This window comes from Pleurodeles waltl, chromosome 5, assembly GCF_031143425.1.
Source record: "Pleurodeles waltl isolate 20211129_DDA chromosome 5, aPleWal1.hap1.20221129, whole genome shotgun sequence".
NCBI classification, from domain to species: Eukaryota; Metazoa; Chordata; class Amphibia; order Caudata; family Salamandridae; genus Pleurodeles; species Pleurodeles waltl.
In genome coordinates, this window is record NC_090444.1 from 1,096,450,326 (window position 1) to 1,096,472,560 (window position 22,235).

Here is a 22,235-nt window from a genome sequence, read left to right on the forward strand (position 1 = left end):
AGATCGGGGGAGAGAGTTCCACTCCATTGTATTGACAGGCACCCAAATCAGCAACACATTGTAACCACAGGCGGTCAGGATGGTATGCTAAGTGTTTGGGATTTAAGGCAAGCTGCTTTGCCATTATCCCTGCTAAAAGCACATAAAGCTGAAAGTAAGTTTTAAATCTGTTTTTGTTTGTTTTAGAACATTTTCATTCTGTAAAATTTATTTCGGATTGCAGTGTTCAGTGCTGCATCCACTCTTCCTTCCGACCCACATCCTTGAATGATTGTCGTGTATTCATAGTGGCCTAATGTTAACCACTGAGGTGGCTTTGAGTGAACGGCTCAGTAGAGCCATAATGTTTTACCCTATGACTTGGTCACCAGTACCGTAACGTACACGAGAGACCGCAGAGGGAATATTGAGAACTCTGGCATTGCTGTAGGCTCGAACAAGGATTGTTTAGGAAAATATACCAATAGAATGGGAAAATGGCCTAAACTTGGAGGTGATTGTGAAAAATCAGGGTACTGAGGCATACAGAATATTCTGATGTAGGTTCAGACACAAAGCTAGAAAACAGGAGATTAAAGAGGAAGTACAAGTGGCGGTTTCATGGCATTAAAAATATAAATTAAGGAGAGCATAGTTGTTGAGCAGTTAACCATTTTAAAGAAGTTAATCAAGGCCTTTGTTGAAGTAAAATGACTGTTAATGTTATGAAGCTAAGGGTATGTACAACGCAATAGCAAGGTTATAGTTTCAGATTTGTATTTGACTTCAATATTTGGATGTGTGCTCTGCAATTTAACATTTGGTTCATGTTTTGTTTATTGCAGCTCTTCTTTCTTAGTCAAAAAATAACAATTGTCTAATCTGTCAAATTTGATCCTGTTCCCAAATTACCCTAATGCTAAATATGTAAAGAAGTTGCACTTGGTCCTCAATGGCATAAGGAACTATGGGCCATATGTACAAAAGCTTTTTCCCATAGACACAGAATGGGTAAAATCCTTTGGGACATCTGGCCCTATGTGAGGCACTCAGTCTCTCACCACTTTCATTGGTACTCAGGCAGGCATGGGCTATAGAGCCAAAACTGTGATAGTTGGAGGATTTGCCACTGCTGTCCTGTGATCCATCCTGCTGTGGATCAGAAAAGTGGGCCAAACACTTTACAAAATTGACTCTGGTGGGAGAGAGTGTGAGCAGTCAAATGCTACTCAGAGAGGTAGTGTGGGGGCAAAAGACTAAACTTTACAGTCCAAGAAAGAAAATACTTAAGTTTCACAGCAGTACAGACTACTGCATATTTAGATAAGGTACCACTGCAAGTTTAAACAATCTCACCTATGGGGTTTTTCCAAAGTACTACACACTCTAGGGTGGCTGCCGATGGGATCTCCCTGCAATTTAAAGTTTAGGCAAGACTAGGCACAGGTGCAAGTTGAACAATGCAAACGCCACATCATCACCTTGTGGGTCAGTTCGAACAGTTCTTAGCCCAGATAATCTCACTGATCAGGGCAACTTTCTATTACAGTTTTTCGTTGTGGGCTATAGTCTCGGCCTTTGGAGGCCGGTCCCCTAATTTACCTCTACAGCAGAAACGAGGCCTGGCTGGCACTGGAGAGTGTGCTTGTTTGCTTGCTCAACCAGCATCTTTGGCATCATCCAACAGCAGCCTCACTGTTTTCGCTTGGGCCACTGAAGGTCGAGCCAGATAGTGGTTACTTGTCTGTCAGCAGTTGCGGCCTCCAGACTGGTGTAGATCTTCTGCTTCAGTGGTGATGACCCCTTTGAGTTTACACCTCACTTTGGCAGCTGCAGCACCAGTCCTGCAGGCTCCTGGGGTACCAGACAGCATGTTGCTTGGTGCAGATTTTTATTTTTTTTGTATGTAATCTACTACACAAACCATGCTCTGGGACACCAGACGACCTGTCACGGCAGCTCCTACTTGGCAGCTAGCTTCTTCTGGAAGTGCTACGCACTAGGAACACAGCTGGACTTCTCCTGGACACCCTCTCCGCCTGCAAGGCCAGGTACTCTCTTTCCCTTCTTGAGCAAACAGGCAAGCGTCTAGGCCCTGAGCTTCTCAGCAAGTTGTGCTTACTTCATCTGATGTCCCGTACCTCTGGAAGACGGGGTCGTGCAGACCCAGTCCTGGTCTCACAGCAGCTCTTTAAGTACTCTGATGAGCACACCCTTGTTCAAGAAGAACATGAAGCCGGAACAAAGTAGGGTAGATTTGGTCCTGCTTTTATTTATTTTTCCAGACAGGGTCTGTGATAGCCATGTCCTGGGACCCACGTGGCCCTTTCAGATATGATTTCTGACTCTACAACCTTTGAGCAGATGATGGCTCTAACTGCATGTAGTAATGATGCTGGTTCCAAGCAGGAGTATCCAAAACATTTGCATAATGAAGTGTAGAGACTGTACACTTGGTTTTCAACAGTCTTCTGTAAGTGGCAATCGGGGAAAGGCAAAAGGTATGGTCCTACCTAGAACCCTCCTCATCTTTATCAGAATATGCTGACTCAGTCCACCAAATGCTAATGCTCAGGAAAATCTAATCCTCAATCCCTTTTGAAATGGTCTTCTAAAGGTGGGCCTGCCTCCGTCCTCCATCAGTTCAGTGCCTAGGTCACCTCCCTCTCACTTCAAGAATGTAAGCAATCAAATTTTACTTTCTAGCATAAGCTGTATGCATCCCCTCCATCTTGTGCTATGCTAAACCAGGGACCAGAAAACATACTGACTTTGCAGTGTCTCATTGATGTATATTCCTCCCATACATTATGCATACATGCACTCAACCCACACTAAATGTCAGCGCAATGTTGTGGGTGTCACATTGAGGCAGAAGGTTTACCGAAGTTGGGCTGGCGGCCACACTCCTGTTAGATAAAGAAAATAAAGTACAGACAGGAATATTCACAAAAACCATGATGCCACCACCACTTATTGTCAACACCACTGGATAAGGTCAGTATCCCTATAATGACAGGAGGGCATGTGTGGTATGCCTCTCCCGGTCACAAAGATGTTTGCACCTTTACATTACTGGGGCAGGCCTAGGCTGCAGTGCATAGCCTAGATTATTTTCTAGGCTGGGCTTATACCAGTTTCACATGCAGTTGGGCCACTTAGGGTAGGGGTACTTCCTGTATACCATGCAGGGAACACTCCTATCCCCCTCAGGCTGAAATATGTTTAAGTAGTTGTAGGAGGCTAGGCTTTTTGACGGTTGCCCACCACCAGTTTTTGCCCCATTTGAACTGCTAGATGCTGGTTTAACTACAGTGCAATTACTGCTAACCATGCTCCAGTGGCAGTGTTTTTTCCCCTAAAAACAAAATACACAATTGTGTAAGATTGGCACATACTTTATCAACCCTGTAAGCCCCCATTAAATGGAAACCATGGTACCTAGGGCATGGGTACTAAAGAGGGTTCCTAAGGGCTGTAGCATGTATTATGCAACCCTTACAGCAGGCCTTGAAGCCCTAGGGCAGGGTGCATTATATTTCATGTGAGGCTATATCTGTATCAGCAGATATTGTCTCTGTGATGTCTAGTTCTATTACTAGATATTACCAGTGAGCAGAGAAGCCAACTTGAGGTATGTGTACTGGTCATTAAGAGTTTCCCAGCTACATAATGGCTTCACTGAAACCTAGTGTGTTTGGTATCAAACACTTCATCTTAATAAATCCATACTGATGCCAATATTTGCTTTAATATGACCTACACCAACAGGGCACCCAAAAAGTGCCCCCTGAAAATGTACTAATCCTCTAGTGTGCTGGTTGACTGGTATCGACCAGCCTGCCACCACAGATGCATTTCTGACCCTCTGCAGGTGAGAGCCCTCACTCTGTCCAGAAACAATTCCTCCTCCAGAGGAAGATGTTATTGCCTCATCCAGCAGGATGGTTAGTAAATCGGTATATCTGATCTGGAGACTTCAGAGCCTCTGCTCCCCCTTTAATATGCAACCCCGGCTTCCCCCTGATCTGGGAGAAGCCACCCCCTGCCATGAGGCCCAATTGGCACCAGGACAGGCGTCAAATTAGCCACGCAAGGAGACCTGTGACACCACCAGTCTAATGGGCTGCCTGATGTGCTCCATGAAGGAAGGGTTCCACCATGTGTTTTTTTTTTTTGTTGTTTAGGTGGAATTAGGAACTCCAGCAGGGTTCTGCCCACTCCCCACAGGAAGTGGTAATATAGGGGATGCAGTCACCCCAGGTTTAAGAAGGCCCTTGGCTCCTACTCTACACTCCCCTAAATTGAAATTTAGGTGGCCCTCTGACACCAGGAACTCAGATTTGATTGACTGAAGAGGACAAAAGAGCCCAGCCCGAGAACTAAAGACCAGCTGTGGACTTTGGTGCCAATCCCTGCCTACCTGCTGCTGTCCCAACAATCGCAAGAATCCGACTGGACTTGCAGCTGGTCATCTTCCAAAAGCCTGGGAGGGCTGCCAGCACTTTGCCAGCCACTCCCCTGCATCTGCAGGCACTGACCACACTTGCCCGGTCCTACGTTTTGCTGGCCATGGGACCCACTGATGGGGCAACTCGCCAGCTGGAGGCTGTGGTGTGACCAAGAGACCAGCCCAGACACTTCTACCAAGCCTTGAGACGCAGCCCCCTTTGGAACACCACAGAACCAATACCTAGGGCATTGGAGCATTTGCCACAACCAAGGCTTTTTGGGGTCTAATCCAGACACTGCTGCCAAGACCAACCTGCTCACTAAGGGACGACGGAACAGACAAGGGTCAGTGGCCCTGATGTTTTTCTTTCCCCCCTCTTCAGTTGTGACCAAGCACCGCAAGAGCCTTTGAGGCATAAGGACAGTCGACCAAAACCCTCTGTACCTGAGCTCCCCGGCCCAGGTCCACAAATATCTACTGTGCCCCCTTATCCCAGGACCCTAATGAACTAAACACCAGGGCAGGTAAACTCTAACTGCTGGTGGTTCTCGTGACTGTGACCACCTACTACCCTAACACCAAAAGGGGACCCCGAGATACTATTGTAAAATAACTGTATGCAGTACGTGTTCTTTCTCCATTGAAAAGCATTACTGCGTAAAAGTGCATTTGTGTGATTTACTTACCACACTGTCCAGAGTAACATCTCAAACAGTACTTACCTAAATCTGAAGATTTGTGGTGTCTAAAATATAGTGTTATTTTTAGCTAAAATCAGTCGAGTTTCTTCTTGAGTGTCACATTTATTGACTTTGTGTGTTTAACTAATGCTTAGCAGTGCCCTCTGTTAAGCCTAAACTGCCCGCCTACTACCACAAAAGAGCATTTAGGGTGATTACTTTAACTTTTCTCAGTCAGTAAGGGTTGTCTGCATAGGGTGTCCCTGGATCGGTACACTGCATAGCTAGCCAGCTTCATTCAGTAGTCACAAACAAATCCATATCTTTAGCACTGTTCAATTTATTTGGGTTAGCTAGATTATTTTTATTCTACACAATAGGGGCATGCATGCAGACTTGCACTTTCTCACTACGGAGTTGAGTGGTACAGTAACATGCAAGCTTTTTAGTGTTACGGATGACATGAACTTAATATGGCTGGGACAAATCTCTTTTTGTGGCATCCGTCTTGTGCAAACCTACTATTCCACAGGACCGCAACTATACTAACAGTGGAAATAACAATTAGACCTGATCATTGCAATTACATTCTTTAGTAATTTCAAAAGTGTTTTTTTATTTCGTGAACAATGCAGCAATTGTTATTGTGCTCTTTTTATGTAAATGTGTATTTTATGATTTTACGTAGTGTGGGAAGTCCATTTCCATCCTTCGAATCCCAATCATCTCTTCACCTGTTCTGAAGATGGATCGCTTTGGCACTGGGATGCATCTAGCGATATATCTGAAAAACCATCTTTCCTACAAACAGGTATGTTACAAGGCACATTGTTACAGAAGAAAGCAGCCTTGCAAAAAAACAAATGGATGCTTAAACTTGTAATTTTGATTGCCTCACTAAACAGCATTAATATTTTATTTCAAATGTAAACATACATGCATAGTCGAAAGAAATCACGTAAGTTAAATAATTTCAATGTTAAGCCTTCATAGCACTGCAATATTTGATTTTCGCATCTGTTGTGATTTTCATTGTGTATGGTATGACTTTATTCTAAAAAAAAAATGAACATAGAAGTGGGCTGTTGACTTCATACCTTATGCTGCCTAGTAAAGCTGTAGGAAGTGGGAATGGCAGCAATGAGAATATATGCACGTCGATCTGGAATGTGATTCCCAAACTATAACTTTGAGTATGTACAACAAAGTAAAGAAAACTCATAAGGTATAAAACAGTTCAATGACTTTAAAGTTTTTTTAAAAGACCAGAGAGGGGTCTTCTAGAGATTAAAAAATGTCTGGTGCACTTGGAAGAGCCTGTGGGATTCCTCCTGTTAACAGAGAGAGTTTGCTTCACCTTTTGAGAGCTAGAGTCAAAGTTGCTCTAAACCATTGCATTTTATACTGATAAGTCCTGTAAGAAATTGGGTTATTAGTTAAATGGTTTGACTACCACCAGGAGTACTAATCATGATCCTTGTCAAGATGAACCTTCAAAGACACTAAATCAACCTGAGCTCATCCCTCAAATAGATATGGGCAGCACAGGCAGGCTTAAGTTGGGGCGGAAAAAGCACAACTTGACAATGATGGTCAATGGTTGCGGTATACTGGGTCCTAGGTACAATTTGAGACTGGCTGTAATAGAGCACAGGTCTGATGCACCAACCAAGTTAATTGTGGTCAAAGATTTTGCATTTTAACATAGCCCTTTAACTCCTAGTCCACTACAGGCTGTACACCTCTAAAGCCCCTCAGGAAAGGCCAAGAGGAAGGTCCAGTCCAGGTTCATTTGCTACTGGTCAGTTGTAGGAAAGGCCTCTTGTAGTTTGTGTTAACCCTGTATCTTGAACAGGTAGGCAGTCTTATGACCCCATTTAAAGATTTAAAGTCTTCAGCCACACTAAACTTGAGCTCAGAGAGCTTCGGGGTATGTGCCTGGATCCTGTGGTAATCCTAGTGTCCTCCCAAATCTACCCACAAAATCCTGTTTGAAACAGACGCTGTACTCCCAGTGAACCCAGACAGTAACCTAGCAGGACAGAAGCAGGATATTCCAGCAACCAGACATTGGATACTCAAAAATTGTGTAGGCATCCTGTTTTCTTTCTTTCAAGTGCACTCCAAGTGTAAAATCCAGAGATAAAGAATTGTTTTTTTAATAACTATTCAACAATTGGTTGGTTATTCTTGTAGCTAGTCACATTCCCAAGATGCAGTTTTAGGATTTCAACCTATACTTTCAATTCAGTTAGCATTTTTAAAGCGCATCACGGTGCTGTGGGGTAGGACCTCAAGATTCAGTCGAAGAGCCCAGTATTGAGGACATTCCTGAATTGAGGTAGTGATGGCGACTGCTTGAGATCGAGAGGCAAGGTATTCCATTATTTTGCCGCAATGTAGGGGAAAGATCTCCCTCCAGCTGAGGACTTCCTTATGCAGGGTACGGTGGTGAGTCACTGCTGGATGGAGCAGAGAGGTCTGGCAGGGGAGTAAAAGGTGATGTGGTTTTTGAATTAGCTAGGTCCAAGGCTGTGAAGGGCCTTGTAAGCATGTTCGAGGAGCCTGAAGTTTATCCTCTTCTCAACGGAGAGCCAGTGGAGATCTCTCGGTGTCCTGTGATGTGCCCTCAGCGGGGGATGTTCAGGATTAGTCTGGCAGAGGAGTTTTGGATTTGTTGGAATTTGCTCAGGTTCTTGGTGGTTCTGGTATAGAGGGTGTTGCCGTAGTCAAGTCTGCTTGTGATCAGGGCATGTTACATTCTTGCGGCAGTTGCTTGGGATCCATCTGAAGATCTTCCAGAGGAGTCACAGGAGTTTTGCAGCATGAATGTTATCTGGATTATGCTATGCTTTATTCAATGTCATCTGGTGGTTGGATCTGGAATACTTCTAAATCTTTCACTACATTTTATTTATTTTTGATGCGAGTTTAGTCTGGTACTAGGTATTGCCATGTTTGCCTTCTTGTGACATCATACGTGTCTGTGGCAAGGTAGTCTTGTGATGCTTTGAGTCCAGTGACCAAAGGGAGGTCAAAACTAAAAGAACCCCACAGGTCCTGAAAAAAGGACACTGATGGTGGACGTCGATCAGACAAACCTTATACCAAAATTGTTGAGGACCAATGGCAGGACCTTGAAACCGACTCAGCCGAGGAGCCAGTTGACACACATTCCTAAAGACCATCACCACCTGATAACACTGCAATGTATAATGTTGTCATAAAAAGAGCGGTAGATAAGTACAGGGTACAGTTGGATGAAGAAAGGACACAGTTCTCTTTCCTCTTAGATACACTCCAGCCATCCAAAGGTAGAAAACACCTCTCTATGCTCCCAGTCATCCTGGAACAGAGAATTGAAGCTTACAAGGAACCAGCATCCTGCAAAACAGTAACCAGAGAATTGAAAAAGTACAGACACCACTCCAAATAAACTGTATGAGTTAAGTGCATTGCAGTGGCCGATTCATTAGTGTTGGCAGCGGCAAGAAAGAGCCAATATCCATGTGCTCCCCTCTAGAGAAAGAGAGCAAAAGGGTGAAGGCGGTAGGCTGTAGAGAGGGTAGCCGCTGCACAATGTAGTATAACAAATGCGAATCTACTCCTCAACTGCTGTGCCCACAGACACTGGAAAGAGTTGGGGAGAGGTTTTGAGGTATCTCCCATAGCCATACCAGAAGAGAACTGCACTGGTAGAGAAAGGGAAAAATAATTGCTGACACTTGCCTAAAATCACCATTGGAAGCGGAAGACATGGCTAGCAAGCAGCTAGTAATATGAACGTCTATCGCAAGATGCCTGGTTATGAGTTTCCTCATTTAAGAATGTGTCAAGTGAACATGACACACCGGTTACGAGAAAGAACCTGTTCAGAGCAGCTGTAGACAACACACTGCAGCTCATCAAAAAAAAAGCCATAAGAACACCAAGGCCATGTCGGTGCCGCAGTTCCAGAGTCAACTAAGTAGGGGAGCAATTCCAATGAGAAGCGTGTTGTGGCATTCTGTGGGGTCACTTTTGGAATGTACAGGGAATTCATGTTGGGTTGGAGTCAATTGAAGGTGAGCTTGAGATCAAAGGGGATGTTTCTTAAAGGGGAAGCAGTTGCACTAAAAGTGCGCATGCGGCTCTGTGACGTTCCTGCACAGTATCAAGAACGTGAGCTGCCGAAGATTATCGCTGAAGCTTAGTCGGTCTGGGAGCCAGACCGACTAAACCACAATTACAAGGTAGATCCAATAAGGATGCTGCCAAGCAAACACCTGAAGGCTCCAAAAAACGCTGCGATAAAAAACAAACACCTAATAAAAGAGAGGGGAGAATCTCCGTATTCGGAGACCTCACAAAATAGATATAACCTCAGAAATGGGGATAATATAAAAATGCCTGACAGATATCAGTATAGTGATACACACCAATCTCGTTCTGTTCAGGACTCACCGGAAAAACGCAGTGAGAGAGGTGGGTGGTCAGAGCAGTGGACAGAGAAAACCGAGATAGGACTCACAACGCTCATCTGAAGTTTCAGTTAACAAATAAGAAACTTCCACAACAGAAACCATAATTTAAAAAGAAAAAAGTGGCAGCAGCTGCAATACGACATGCTACTCAGGAAGAGGGCTTTACTAAGGAAGAAGTGGGCACTGGCACTGCTAGACAGTGCAGCAGAAGTCGCAATAGTTTGCCAGGATCTTCTAGAGCATCTGGAGGTGAAAGCAACTGATGACTATCTACAAGCAGAGACTGCTGGCATGAGTGTCTCCACAACCGGTAGGGTGTATAAAGTAACTATTCAGTTAGAAGGGGACATTGAACGCATAATTGACGCTATCTTTTGGGAACGCGTTGTCTATTTATATATTGCTGACTGAAAAAGATTGGCCACCAGTATTTGTCTGTGATCTCCCATATGGAGAGGACGTTATTGAAAAATCTTTCTCGCCACTTGTTCCAAAAGAGCTAATTTTTCTCTTTCCACATTACTTTCGGTTGAGTGCCACCACCATGTGTGTGGTTGGTCCATCAGACATTGCAGTGCCGGTCTGACGAAGGAGATAGCCCAATGATGATGCTCAGCATCCTAGTGGATGCGTGAGGGCTCTCCTGCCAATACTGACCCTCTTTCTCTCTCCCTGCATACACACTTATTGGAACAGTGTACTATTTTTAGTTATATACTTAGGTTCTGGGAGACTGTACACTGGACCATAATTCTCCCAGTCCCTCATTTTTTTAACAAATAAAAGGCTCCAGTGTTAAGTGCCCACCGCAGACACCCCTCCAACAAACCTTTACAATGTGTGTACTTGGACCATTGTGGTCCCCTGACACCAGACAGTGCATACATGAACTTTATTCTGCCTCTGTTGTCTTCGCCTGAGTGAGATTTTGGTAACTGAGAGAAAGGGATGCGATCTGATGTACTGCGATTCCCTGAGGAGTCTATCTTGCCATGTGCCTTGTTGCCACATTCATCTCGGCCAGAGATGAGGTGCTGCTAGTTAGCTGAAAACCCCGAATTAGGCCGACAGGTGTCACCTGGTGTGGAATCATACTCAGTACCTGCAGTCCAGGCGATCCTTCCGCCCAAATTCAGTAGCCTCATTCCTATAATGAGAACCAACGCGACACTTGAACTGCCATCTTTTCTGTACAGAGAGCCAATGGAGTTTCCTTAAAAGGGGGCCGGGGGGGCGATTTGGGTTCGTCTAGGGAGTTCCAGGATATGTCTGGCTGCAGTGTTCTCCATGGTTTGTAAGTCCGAGTAGGTGAGCTGCAATTCCTGCGTGGGGAGCATTGCCGTAGTCCAGTCAGCTGGAGATAAGGGCCTGGGTTACGGGCTTCTGGAGCTTTGAGACAGCCATTTAAATATCTTACGAAGCATGCCGAGGATGAAGAAGGTGACAGAGTTGACCTGAGTTGTCATTGTCAGTGGAGGTACAAATGGGCAACTCAACCACACTGTTCTGCCTGAACAAACTGGGAGGAACAAGGACACATGCACTATGCAAATTAGTGCCGGAAATTGGGAGATGGACCATACACAGAAGGATAACCATAATGGCATTCATGTATCAGGAGTAGAACATTTAGAAGCAGACAGACTACAGTGTCCCAAGAGTAGGAACTACTCCAAAGGATCTTCAGGCATAAGAGCACACCAGAGGTGGACTTGTTCGCTGCACCTCAAAATGCAGAGACTTTCCTCCAGACATATACCACCAACTCCCTTGTAAGTGCTGTGTTGATAAACTGGTGAGCTAAATTTGCTTACATCTTTCTGCTAATTCCCTCATACGCTAGTGATAAACAAGTGCAAGCTGTCATCGATGACTGATCCTTGTTGCTCCACAATGGGCAAGACAAACTTGCTGTTCAGACCTGGTAGAGTTGGCTCAAGAAAACATAATAAGGCTACCAAGATACCACAATCTCCCCTCAATGCAAAAGGGGATGGCACGCCTCTGAGAACCAAGCAGCCTGAGTTTTAGCGGCATGGCTCCTTAGGATATAGTTTGGACACCTTAATCTACCAAAAAGATTAATAGAAGTTCTGAAAAGGGCTCAACAAACGAGCACATCAAAACGTTAAACTGCTAAGTAGACAAGGTACATCTGGTGGTGCAAAAAGGAACAGCCGGACAAATGAAAAAAACAGAATGCATGATACCACAGTAATTAGATGTTTAAAACTTCTACTGGATTAAATTCTAACCTATGCCTCCCTTTAAGTACACTTGGCTGCAATAGTGGCACATACAAAGGTCTTGCAGGGAGACGTTTTTTCACCACACCAGTACTTAAAATGTTTCTGGTAGGAGCAAAAAGAATAGCCCCACCAAGAGCGGCACCCACACCAATGAAGAGCTTCAGCCTGGCCCTAACACGGTCAATGAAGGAACCTTTCAAACCACTACACGAGGCAGAACACAAGCTCTTAACCCTAAAGACAGCATTCTTGATCCAAATTAAATTACTTCTCAGGTTAAGCGACCTGCAGGCATTACATATCCAGGATTACTATCTACAAATAAAAAGATGGAATAATAATGCGAAGAAACTCCCTCTTTGCCAAGGTTAATATTACAGTTCCGTGTCAACCAAGCAATTTAACTACCATGTTTTTTCCAAGACCCAAAGTCTCAAGCAGAAAGGGCACTAATCGCACTTGATGTACAAAGAGCAGTGATGTATTATGATGAAAAAACAAGACTTTAAGATAGGAAGTCAATTCTTTGTATCATTCGCAGACAAAAAGTCATCTAAACATGTCACATAAAACAAGCATACTTCTAGAGACAATCTATTACACATTTCACAAGATAGACTGGAGCAACTCTCACTTTCCTAGCAAATGCTCCACTAAATGACATATGCATGGCAGCTACATTGCTCATCTGTGTGTACATTCACTAAACTGTCAACATTCAAATTAATAAGGAGTTGCAGGTGGGATAGAGGGTACTTCAAAACACTTGTTTGCCAGTTCAAGTTAATTTCAATCCAGCCTCCAGTGGTAAACAGGGATACTGCTACAAAGTCGGTGAACCGTATGTGAACCCAGAAAACATTAACGCTGCAAAATGAAATGCTTACTTAACCTGTAGGATGAGCTTTACATCTTGAAGAATTGCCTGGATTCATACACAACCCACCCATCTCCCCAAGAAATAAGGCAAAGGATGAACAAACAAACGAGGAGACTAAGGACAAGGAGGAAAATATTTGCCAAGTAAATGGGAAGCCACAACAGCAAGTCAGGTCGTCAAGAAAGGTGTTTGTTCCTCATGGTTTAGTTGTACAACACAGCTGTTTTTTAATAGAATACCCAACATACTTTTAACCCATATATTTGTGAAGAGTATTCTCAAAATGTAGGACTGGCACAATCCCATTTTTCCCCACTATCCCAGTGAACAGGTTCACTACTTCGTTACACTTTTTTTCTTTTTTTTTTGTAGAATTTAGATTGTTTATAACTGAGATGTTCAGTGAGCGTATGTCACTGGCCAGCACCCCAACTCTGAAAATGTTTCAGCATGACTGCACTCATCAAAGTCCTCCATGCTTAGCTTCCGAGAAGGGACACAATGAGGGTGATATGGCAGCAGTCATGGAAGACTGCCATTTCTGGCCTCTTATGTTGACATAGGCCCTGGCGCACAGTCTGATGCTTCCACCACCCTTCAACACTCCCCTTTCTATACTCGCACATTTCCCATGCACTTGTTACAGACTGCCAAAGTCAGGGACATCCATGCTTTACACTTATTTCATTTGTACATCCTCATAGGCTCAGCCAGCGCTTTTTAAGACCCCGCAGTACCCACAGAAGCAGCGCAGCTGAAGAGCTGACTGCCAGTCCTGCTACCTTGTGCTTGTAACACAGAGCCGAGTGGCTTTCCTGGGATACCAGTCGACTCAAGGAACTCGAAGCAGTGACAGTTTACCTTTAGAGTTACAGGCATAAGTCTATTCTTACATGTAGCTTTCCTAAAATATAATGTAATGATAAAAACGAAAAGCATAATTTGAGGAGGAAGGCAATGAACTTGCAGCGAGTGGCAAAATGCGTACAGAACCTGATATTCCCAGAAGATCCCCCATCCCAAAGAAGGTGTTTGCCAGCATTGACTCTTTTATATATTCATGCTTGAGCCATTTCCTGTCGTCAGGATAGTAACCCCCTGGTACATTGTTAGCAGTATACAATGTAAAATATACAGTATATAATGTAACATGGCCATAGGCTTGAAGCATATAAACCAGTGAAGGAGGGAGAAGGCAGCGGTCTCTAAGGTTCGCTCAGCTTACTTTATCCAAACACTAATACCCAAAAGAGGTGAACCCTCAAATCATTCCAGGCCCTCTGAGCTCTTTCTCCACAGCCCCTCAACCACGTAGTCTACCCTCATTGGTGAATGAAATAGAATGTTCCTGCTTCTAGGAGATGCCCCTTCTTCAGGGGAGGTGTTAGAAATGGGGTCTCTGGTTGGCAGTCAGTTTGCACCCTTTCCAAGTAGAGACCCTCACTCTGCTCTGGATAAGGGAGATTTTCAGCTCATATAACCCCTGCTCACCCCTTTGGTAGCTTGGCACGAGCAGTCAGGCTCATCTCGGAAGCAATGTGTAAAGCATTTGCACATAACCTACAGTAATACAGTGAAAACGCTACAAAAGGACACCATACCAGTTTTAGAAAAATAGCTAATGTTTATGTAAAATGAGAAAAATCCCAACATACAGTAATAAAGATATGAATTTTGCAAGAATTAACTTAAAAATACAGTTCCTTGAAGTTGATAGCTGTCTTGAAGTCACATGTATTGCAGATCAAACTCTGGGCTGATGACAGTCAGGAGCACTGGCGTGGATGGCATTGGGGCTGCGATGCGAAGCGGGACGATGCGACGTGCGGTGCCCACGGGTAACGGTGCAGGCAGCGGCTCAGTGAGGGCATCCTGCAGTGTCTGTGAGACCAGGGCTGCGGTGTGAAGTGGGATAGTGCAATGTGTGGTGTCTCCAGGTCACGGTGCAGGCAGCGGCGGCATCGTTGCTGAAGCGCTGTCGTCCATAAGCCCATGGCGGCGGGGCAGGCTCCGTGCAGCACCCATGGGTTGGGGTGCAGACGGGCGCAGGAGTTGACGACACTGGAGTCGATGCCGCTGGCGTTGGTGGACCAGGGCTGTGGTGCGGGACGGGAACGGTGCTTTGTGTACCTCAGGAGCGGTGTCCACAGACCACTGTGGAAGCAGTGGCTCCAGTGTCAGCGTGGATCGTCGTCTTTGGGGATGCCAAGGCTGCGGTGCGAGCAAGGCGATGTGGAGTGCGGGGCTCACAGGTCACGGTGCAAGCAGCAGCTCAGTGACTGTCGGGTGGTGTCGGTGAGACCAGGGTTTCAGTGCGACGTGGGGCACGGCTCAGTGTGCAGTGGTGTCGTTGACTGCATCTCAGTGGTTTTTCTTCTTTTGCAGCAAAAAACACACAGTTCCCAGTGCTGTAGGCAGATAAAGCTGAAGTCTTTGATATCCCTGAGCAGGAGGCAAGCTCTACTCCAAGCCCTTGGAGAAACTTCACAAGCAGGACGGATAACAAAGTTCGGTCTTTGTCCTCTTTAAGGCAGAAGCAGCAACTGCAGGCTAACCCAGCAAAGGAGCAGAACTCCTCGTCCAGCTCTTCAGCTCTTCTCCTTGGCAGAGGTTCCTCTTCATCCAAAAGTGTTCTAAAAGTCTGGGGTTTTGGGTCCACTACTTATACCCCTTTCTGCCTTTGAAGTAGGCAAACTTCAAAGGAAAGTCTCTGTTGTTGACCAGATCCTGCCTTGGCCTGGCCCCAGACACACTCCAGGAGGGTCGGAGACTGCATTGTGTGAGGGCAGGCACAGCCCTTTCAGGTGTAAGTGGCCACTCCTCCCTCCACTCTAACCCAGATGGCCCATCAGGATATGAAAGCTACACCCCAGCTCCCTTTGTGTCACTGTCTAGTGGAGATTCACAAACAGCCAAACTGTCAGTCTGACCCAGACGTGGAATACACAAGCAGGCAGAGGCACAGAATGGTTTAAGCAAGAAAATGCCCACTTTCTAAAACGGCATTTTCAAACAGACAATGTAAAAGCCAACTTTACAAAAAGATGTGTTTTTAAATTGTGAGTTCAGAGACCCCAAACTCTAGCTCTATCTGCTCCCAAAGGGAAACTGCACTTAAGTTATTTAAAGGCAGCCCGCATGTTAACCTATGAGATAGAGATTGGACCTTGCAACAGTGAAAACCCAATTTGGCTGTATTTCACTGTTAAGACATGTAATACACATCAGTACATGTTCTACCTTCTAAATACACTGCACCCTGCCCATGGGGCTACCTTAGGCCTACCTTAGGAGTGCCTTCCATGTAGTAAAAAGGAACGCTTGGGCCTGGCAGGTGGGTACACTTGCCAGGTTGAATTAGCAGTTTAAAACTGCTCACACAGATTCTGCAGTGGCATGTCTGAGACATGTTCACAGGGCTACTCGTGGGTGGCACAACCAGTGCTGCAGGCCCATTAGTAGCATTTGATTTACAAGCCCTGGGAACACATAGTGCACTTTACTAGGGACTTACTAGTAAATCATATATGCCATTCATGGATAAACCAATCACCAGTACAATGTACAGAGGGATCACTTGCACGTTAGCACTGATCAACAGTGGTAAAGGGCGCAGAGACCATAAACCAGCAAAAAACGGAGTCCAGCATACCATAAAAACAGGAGGTCAGAAGGCAAAAAGACAGGGGAAACATGCCAAAAAATACCAGGTCTAACAGGAGAATTCTGGGGAGAGTGCCCCTCCAAATATTTCCATGAAGGCAGCACATAGGAGGAGACGTGTACAGTTTAGTGAGCATGATTTACTTGGTACAGCACTTGCAGCCACCTCCTCTGGTAACATACATGATATGTATGCCTTTAAGTGCTATAGAGATGATCTACCTGTTGTGAACAAGAAACTTTAGAAAGACTCATCTTCAAAGGCAACAAAATCAACTCTGTTATCAACAACAATGATGACGACCACCACCACACTTGAAGAAATTGACAATACCATCAATGACGTAATCAGTTAACAGCTATACAGTCAGCAAAAACACAGGAGATTTTTTTTTTCTCCACCATTAATGGTGACAAATGTACCTCCAGCTCAAATATTGTAGTCAGATCAAAAAGAGGCAGTGATTATGCCTCACTGACAGCTTACAGCCCAACACAATTAGATGTAAGAAATGTCTCAAATTTTGGAGAGAAAGAAATGGACGAGGAGGAGTCTTAAAACAAATGTTTACCAGCAGGAGTATAAGTCTCAGAGTATTTGAATTGGTACGAGGCAGAAACCACCAAGATTTTTATAGAAAACCAGATGTGGTCCAAGTGCTGATGGCATTTTTATAAATATTGCAACAGATGATAGATACTTTCAACAAGTTATTACCTCCTCAGCAGCTTTCACCACTATTTATCCCCCCCCCAGTGCCAAGTTGATCAGTGCATGGATGATGTTTACTCTAATGGTTCTGCATTTTCTGATATAGATGGGGAGGAAGATGAGCTTCCACCAGTGGGTGATAGACCAGATGATGATGGACTGGAATTCAGTGTCCCAAGTGGAAATGTTGACCTGCCAATTCCACAGGAGTCTACAGATGATCTCTTTAAATATCATTAATTAATTGAAAGCACTGCCAAGAAATTCAACCTACCAATGATGTCAGTAGATGGGCTGTGCTTTCTTTATGACTCTAAAGAGCAATGTCTGGTCAGAAGGTTTGAAATTAAATAAGACTTTTGCTAGTGTTCCAGCGGTGATACTTCGTCTGGAGAAAAATATAAGGCTCTGGATTCAGCTCCAGCTTGCCTCACTGGTCATATTAAACTGGATTCAGTCATTTCCATAGCAGCTCAGAGAAGCACCAGGACCCCAATAGCACCACCCTCTAGACCGCTAGATAAGGATAGTAAACACTGATAATCTGGGCTGAAGAATTTGGTCTGTGGCAGCAAGCTCAGTAAAAACAGCAAATGCCCTGGCAATTCTAGGTCGTTATGATTGCAGAATGTTCCATGACATTGCTCCATTGCTAGAACTCATTTCTGAGAATAAGAGGGAAATGGCCAGAGCTATTGTAAAGGAAGGCAAGCTAAATTAATTGTTGATGCAGCAGTGAATGCCTCGAACACAGGTTTTCACCAATTTGCAGGAGATAATGTAAAAAGAAGACCAGGTTGGTTAAAGTCTACAGCTTTCCATACTGATGTCCGATCTAAAATCCTAAATATGCCTTCAGATGGCTTTACTCTTTTTGGTAAAAAATATAGATGAAGCTTGTCAAGGTCACTGACACTGCAAAGGACTTTTGCAGTATCGGCAATTTGGGATGCAGGTTTCAATCAAACTCTTCAGTCTAGATAGGATCAAGGGTATTAATTCAATCTGAACAAAAGACCGTCTTCTGGGAAGTCTTTCCCATAAATTGTCCCCAGATCACCCAGAAACCGAGGGTTTTTATTCCAGGTTCTTCCTAATCAAAAAGAAGGATCAAGGGAGACCAATACTAGATCTGAGGCAGCTAAACAAGTTACTACAGTAATTTGGTTACTTTACAAGATGTTCTCAAGAAGATGTAGGAAAGGGATTTTAGGACCCTCCTGGACTTTGGAGGCCTAACAAGTATGCGTCCCATAAGATTTACTTGCCTACTCGCTATGGCGAGTCAAATTTTATCAGGCCAAGCTATTTTTAGCGCCTACTGACCCGTAGTGGTGAGAGAGCTCAACTTGCAACAAAGAAGTTGTTCTGTTCATTCAGAAAGTGAACGAGCAATAATGACACTTTTAAATCTTGTTTTTATCTTGTCTCATTTGCTGTGCATTCTAAGATACAATATACTTAACTAGCTTGTAAATGAACAGTAGTTATTTAAAAATGGATCCGCAATTCTGAAAGCAAAATTTTTGTAATTTAGATGTGTGACGGAAACAAATGTTTTAATAGGATCAAAACAATCAGATCACTTTACTGATAAGTATTTGCAGAAGCCAGATTTCCAAGTATTGTTGTACACTATATACATATACATTCTGTAAATGTGAAGGAATTTTGAAATTCGACACTACATATTAAGTTTGTGTCCTCAGATTGACTCATAGGAGCAGTCCAAGTGCATGAAACCGAATATAATGTGAGCAATGGGTGTCCTCAGTTGAATTTTTAGAAAAATCCCAACCTTCCTTAAAAAAATTAACTTAAGTTAAAAATAATTGTGAATTAAATAAAATATTTGTGTGTATTTGTTTGATCAGTGCTGGTTTCTGTATATTGTTTTGCTGTTCAAACCATTGAAAATGCTTGGGCCAGGGTTCCCGGCTTCCAGTAATCACTCATCAGGAGTCCTCAGATTCCAATAATAATTGAGTGGGGGTTCCTGGTTCCAGTAATGATTAAGTAAGGGTTCACAGAAATCCAGAGGCTGCAAACCACTGCACCAAGGGATGCATTCTGGCTGGAATGGAACACAGGACTGCTGAGTGCTTCCCCTCACCTGGCCCTAGTTCTGAAAAAGGACAGGAAAGACTGTGCACAATTTATCGTAGTCACTTCGAATTGGGCCAGGCGATTGTAGTACCCGAAACTTCAGGGTAATCTACGCAACCCGTACCTCCATGCATGTTGATTGACCTGTTACATGTATTCGCAAAGTACACAATCACCCATGAGGATATCCTGGTATTGTGCCAATCTGCTGCATTTGACCTGTCATACAAAGTGGTAGACATCATCCTCGCAGCCAGGTGACTTTCCACGAAATCCATTTACACGGATTACTGAGACAAATTTGTGGCCAGGTGCAGAGTCCACAAGACTGATCCTTTACAAGCCAAACTGTTGAATGTTATACAGTTAGTTTTGTCTTTTGGCCCAGCAAGGTCTTGCATTGGGCACTATTAAAGATGTTGAGATAGAAAAGTTCTGTGCATGGTAAAGGACGTGTACCCTGGCCCGGAGTGCCCAACTGTACTGTTGCCTGGATCCCTAATCCGGATTTGTTTGTTTTTTCGGTTTGTGTTTTTTCCTCTTCATGGGTGAACATGAATTGTGCGTTTGTGCCATGACATAGGCCTGGCTAACGGCCTTGTGGGACTAGAAGGGGCTCCTAAAGTGTTACCCTCAATGTTGGGGGAAGGCTAGCACCTTTACTGGGAGTTAAGCAGCATGAGCGCAGTCATGCCAGAATACTGTGTAGTATTCAGTAGTAGTTAGCAGGACTTTTAAACCCTGCCTCACTGGAGTGAGGCCTGCAAGCTCAATCACCTTTTCAAATGTTCCGCTGCTGTGTGCTTAACTCAGGCTACATCCGGTTAATGTAGAGTGCTTCATAGCTCAGGACTAGTGAGCCTGGGAAGAGTACAGTACAAGGCTGGATCAGTATGTGTGGTTAGTATACATTCTGGCTGTAGGTGAGTCTGAGAAGAATACATTACTTGAGTTTGTATGTTTTGAAAGAGCACACCCTGTTTAAAGATAAAAACATTAGAGCTGAACAGTGAACACAGATTGAGTGTGCTTATAGTACTAAATAGAAAATGTTCTATGAATCTATACTGAGTAAATGTGCCTACAATGGTCAATCAATCAAAAAAATTTGTAGAGCGCGCTACTCACCCGTGAGGGTCTCAAGGCGCTAGGGGAGGGGAAACCCAGGGGAGGGGGGGGGGGTTAGGATCACTGATCAAACAACCATGTCTCGAGCTTCTTTCTGAAGACCAGTAGGTCCTTGGTTTTGCGGAGGTCGGTGGGGAGGGTGTTCCAGGTTTTGGGGGCAAGGTTAGGAGAAAGACCTGCCTCCTGTGGTGGTGTGCTGGATGCGGGGACTGTGGCTAGGGCAAGGTCGGCTGATCGGAGGTTGCGTGTGGGAGTGTGAAAGTTAACTCTTTCGTTGAGGTAGGTTGGGCCGGTGTTGTGGAGGGATTTGTGTGCGTGGATGAGGATCTTGAATGTGATTCTCTTGTCTGTGGGGAGCCAGTGAAGGGATTTGAGGTGTGGTGAGATTCGTTCGTGGCGGGGACGAGGCGAGCCAAGGACGAGGCGAGCGGCTGTGTTCTGGATTCTCTGAAGTTTGCGTTTGAGTGTGGTGCCGGCGTAGATGGTGTTACCGTAGTCCAGTCTGCTGCCGATGAGTGCGTGGGTGAATGACTTTCTGGTTTCTGGGGGAATCCATTTGAAGGATTGAGTGCGGAGTGTGTGGAAGCAGGAGGAGGTTAGAGCATTGATTTGCTGTGTCATTGGGAGGTAGGGGTCGAGAATGATGCAGAGGTTGCGTGCGTGGTTTGCAGGGGTGGGTGCAGGCCTAGGGCGGTGTGCCACCAGGAGTCGTCCCATGTGGTTTTGTTGGGGCTGAAGATGATGATCTCGGTTTTGTTTGAGTTGAGCTTGAGGTGGTTAGTGGTCATCCAGTTGGCGGTGTCGAGGAGAGCGGCGTCTTGGTTGGTTTTGGCGGGGGTGGGGTTGCAGGTGAGGGAGAGGATGAGTTGGGTGTCATCTGCATCGGAGAGGATAGTGATTACGTGTGCTCGGAGGATGTTAGCTAGGGGGATCATGTAGATGTTGAAGAGTGTGGGGCTGAGGGAGGACCCTTGGGGGACTCCGCATGTGATCTTGGTAGTGTTGGAGTGGAAGAGTGGAAGGCAGACTCTCTGGGTCCGGTTGGTAAGGAAGGAGGTGAGCCAGTCCAAGGCTTTGTGGCGAATTCCTATGTTGTGGAGGCGTGTGCGGAGTGTGTGGTGGCAGATGGTGTCAAAGGCTGCGGAAAGGTCTAGGAGGATGAGTGCGACGGTCTCGCCTTTGTCGACTTTGGTCTTGATATCATCCGTGCATGCCATGAGGGCGGTTTCTGTGCTGTGGTTCTTGCGGAACCCAGATTGTGAGGGGTCAAGAGTGTTGTTTGCTTCGAGGAAGTGGAATAGCTAATTTCTCTGCAACCTTGGCAGGGAAAGGGAGGAGGGAGATGGGGCGGTAGTTGGAGAGGATCTCTGGGTCGGCTTTTTTTTTTTTTTTTTTTTAGGAGGGCGGTGATTTCCGCGTGCTTCCAGGGGTCTGGGTAGGTGGCGGAGTCGAAAGAGGAGTTGATTATGTTGTAGAGTATGGGGGAGATGGTAGGGCTAGCTTTGTTGTAGATGCGGTGTGGGCAGGGGTCAGAGGGGGAACCGGAGTGGATGGAGATCATGGTTTTTTCGGTTTCTTCGTGCGTGGTGGGGGTCCATGTGGAGAGTGTGGTGGGGGGGGTCCTGAGTGGGGGTAGGGTTGGGTGAGTGAGGGGTATGTGTGATGGGTGTGTGTGGCATGAAGCTGTTGTGGATGTCCAGGATTTTGTGGATGAAGTGGTTGGAAAGGGCGTCACATAGGGGCTGTGTGTGTGTGTGTGGGGCCTATGTTGCTGGCTTTGGGTTTGGCAAGTTCATTGATGATGGTGAAGAGTTCTTTGCTGTTTTTGAGAGTTGTTGTCAAGGCGTGTCTTGTAGTGGCGGTGCGTATGAGTTGGTGATGGGTGCGAATGGTGGTTTTGAGGGTGGAGAAGTTGGTTGTGG

General features: G+C 45.1%; 1 protein-coding gene across 1 annotated transcript in view; it reads left to right on the forward strand.

The window, feature by feature from the left end:
• NUP43 (nucleoporin 43) overlaps positions 1–22,235 on the forward strand; it is a 118,912-nt gene that overhangs the window by 91,702 nt on the left and 4,975 nt on the right. The window contains exons 6-7 of the mRNA XM_069235306.1: positions 3–154; positions 5,801–5,923. Coding sequence (XP_069091407.1) covers positions 3–154; positions 5,801–5,923 — 275 coding nt within the window. The remainder of the gene's footprint in view (positions 1–2; positions 155–5,800; positions 5,924–22,235) is intronic.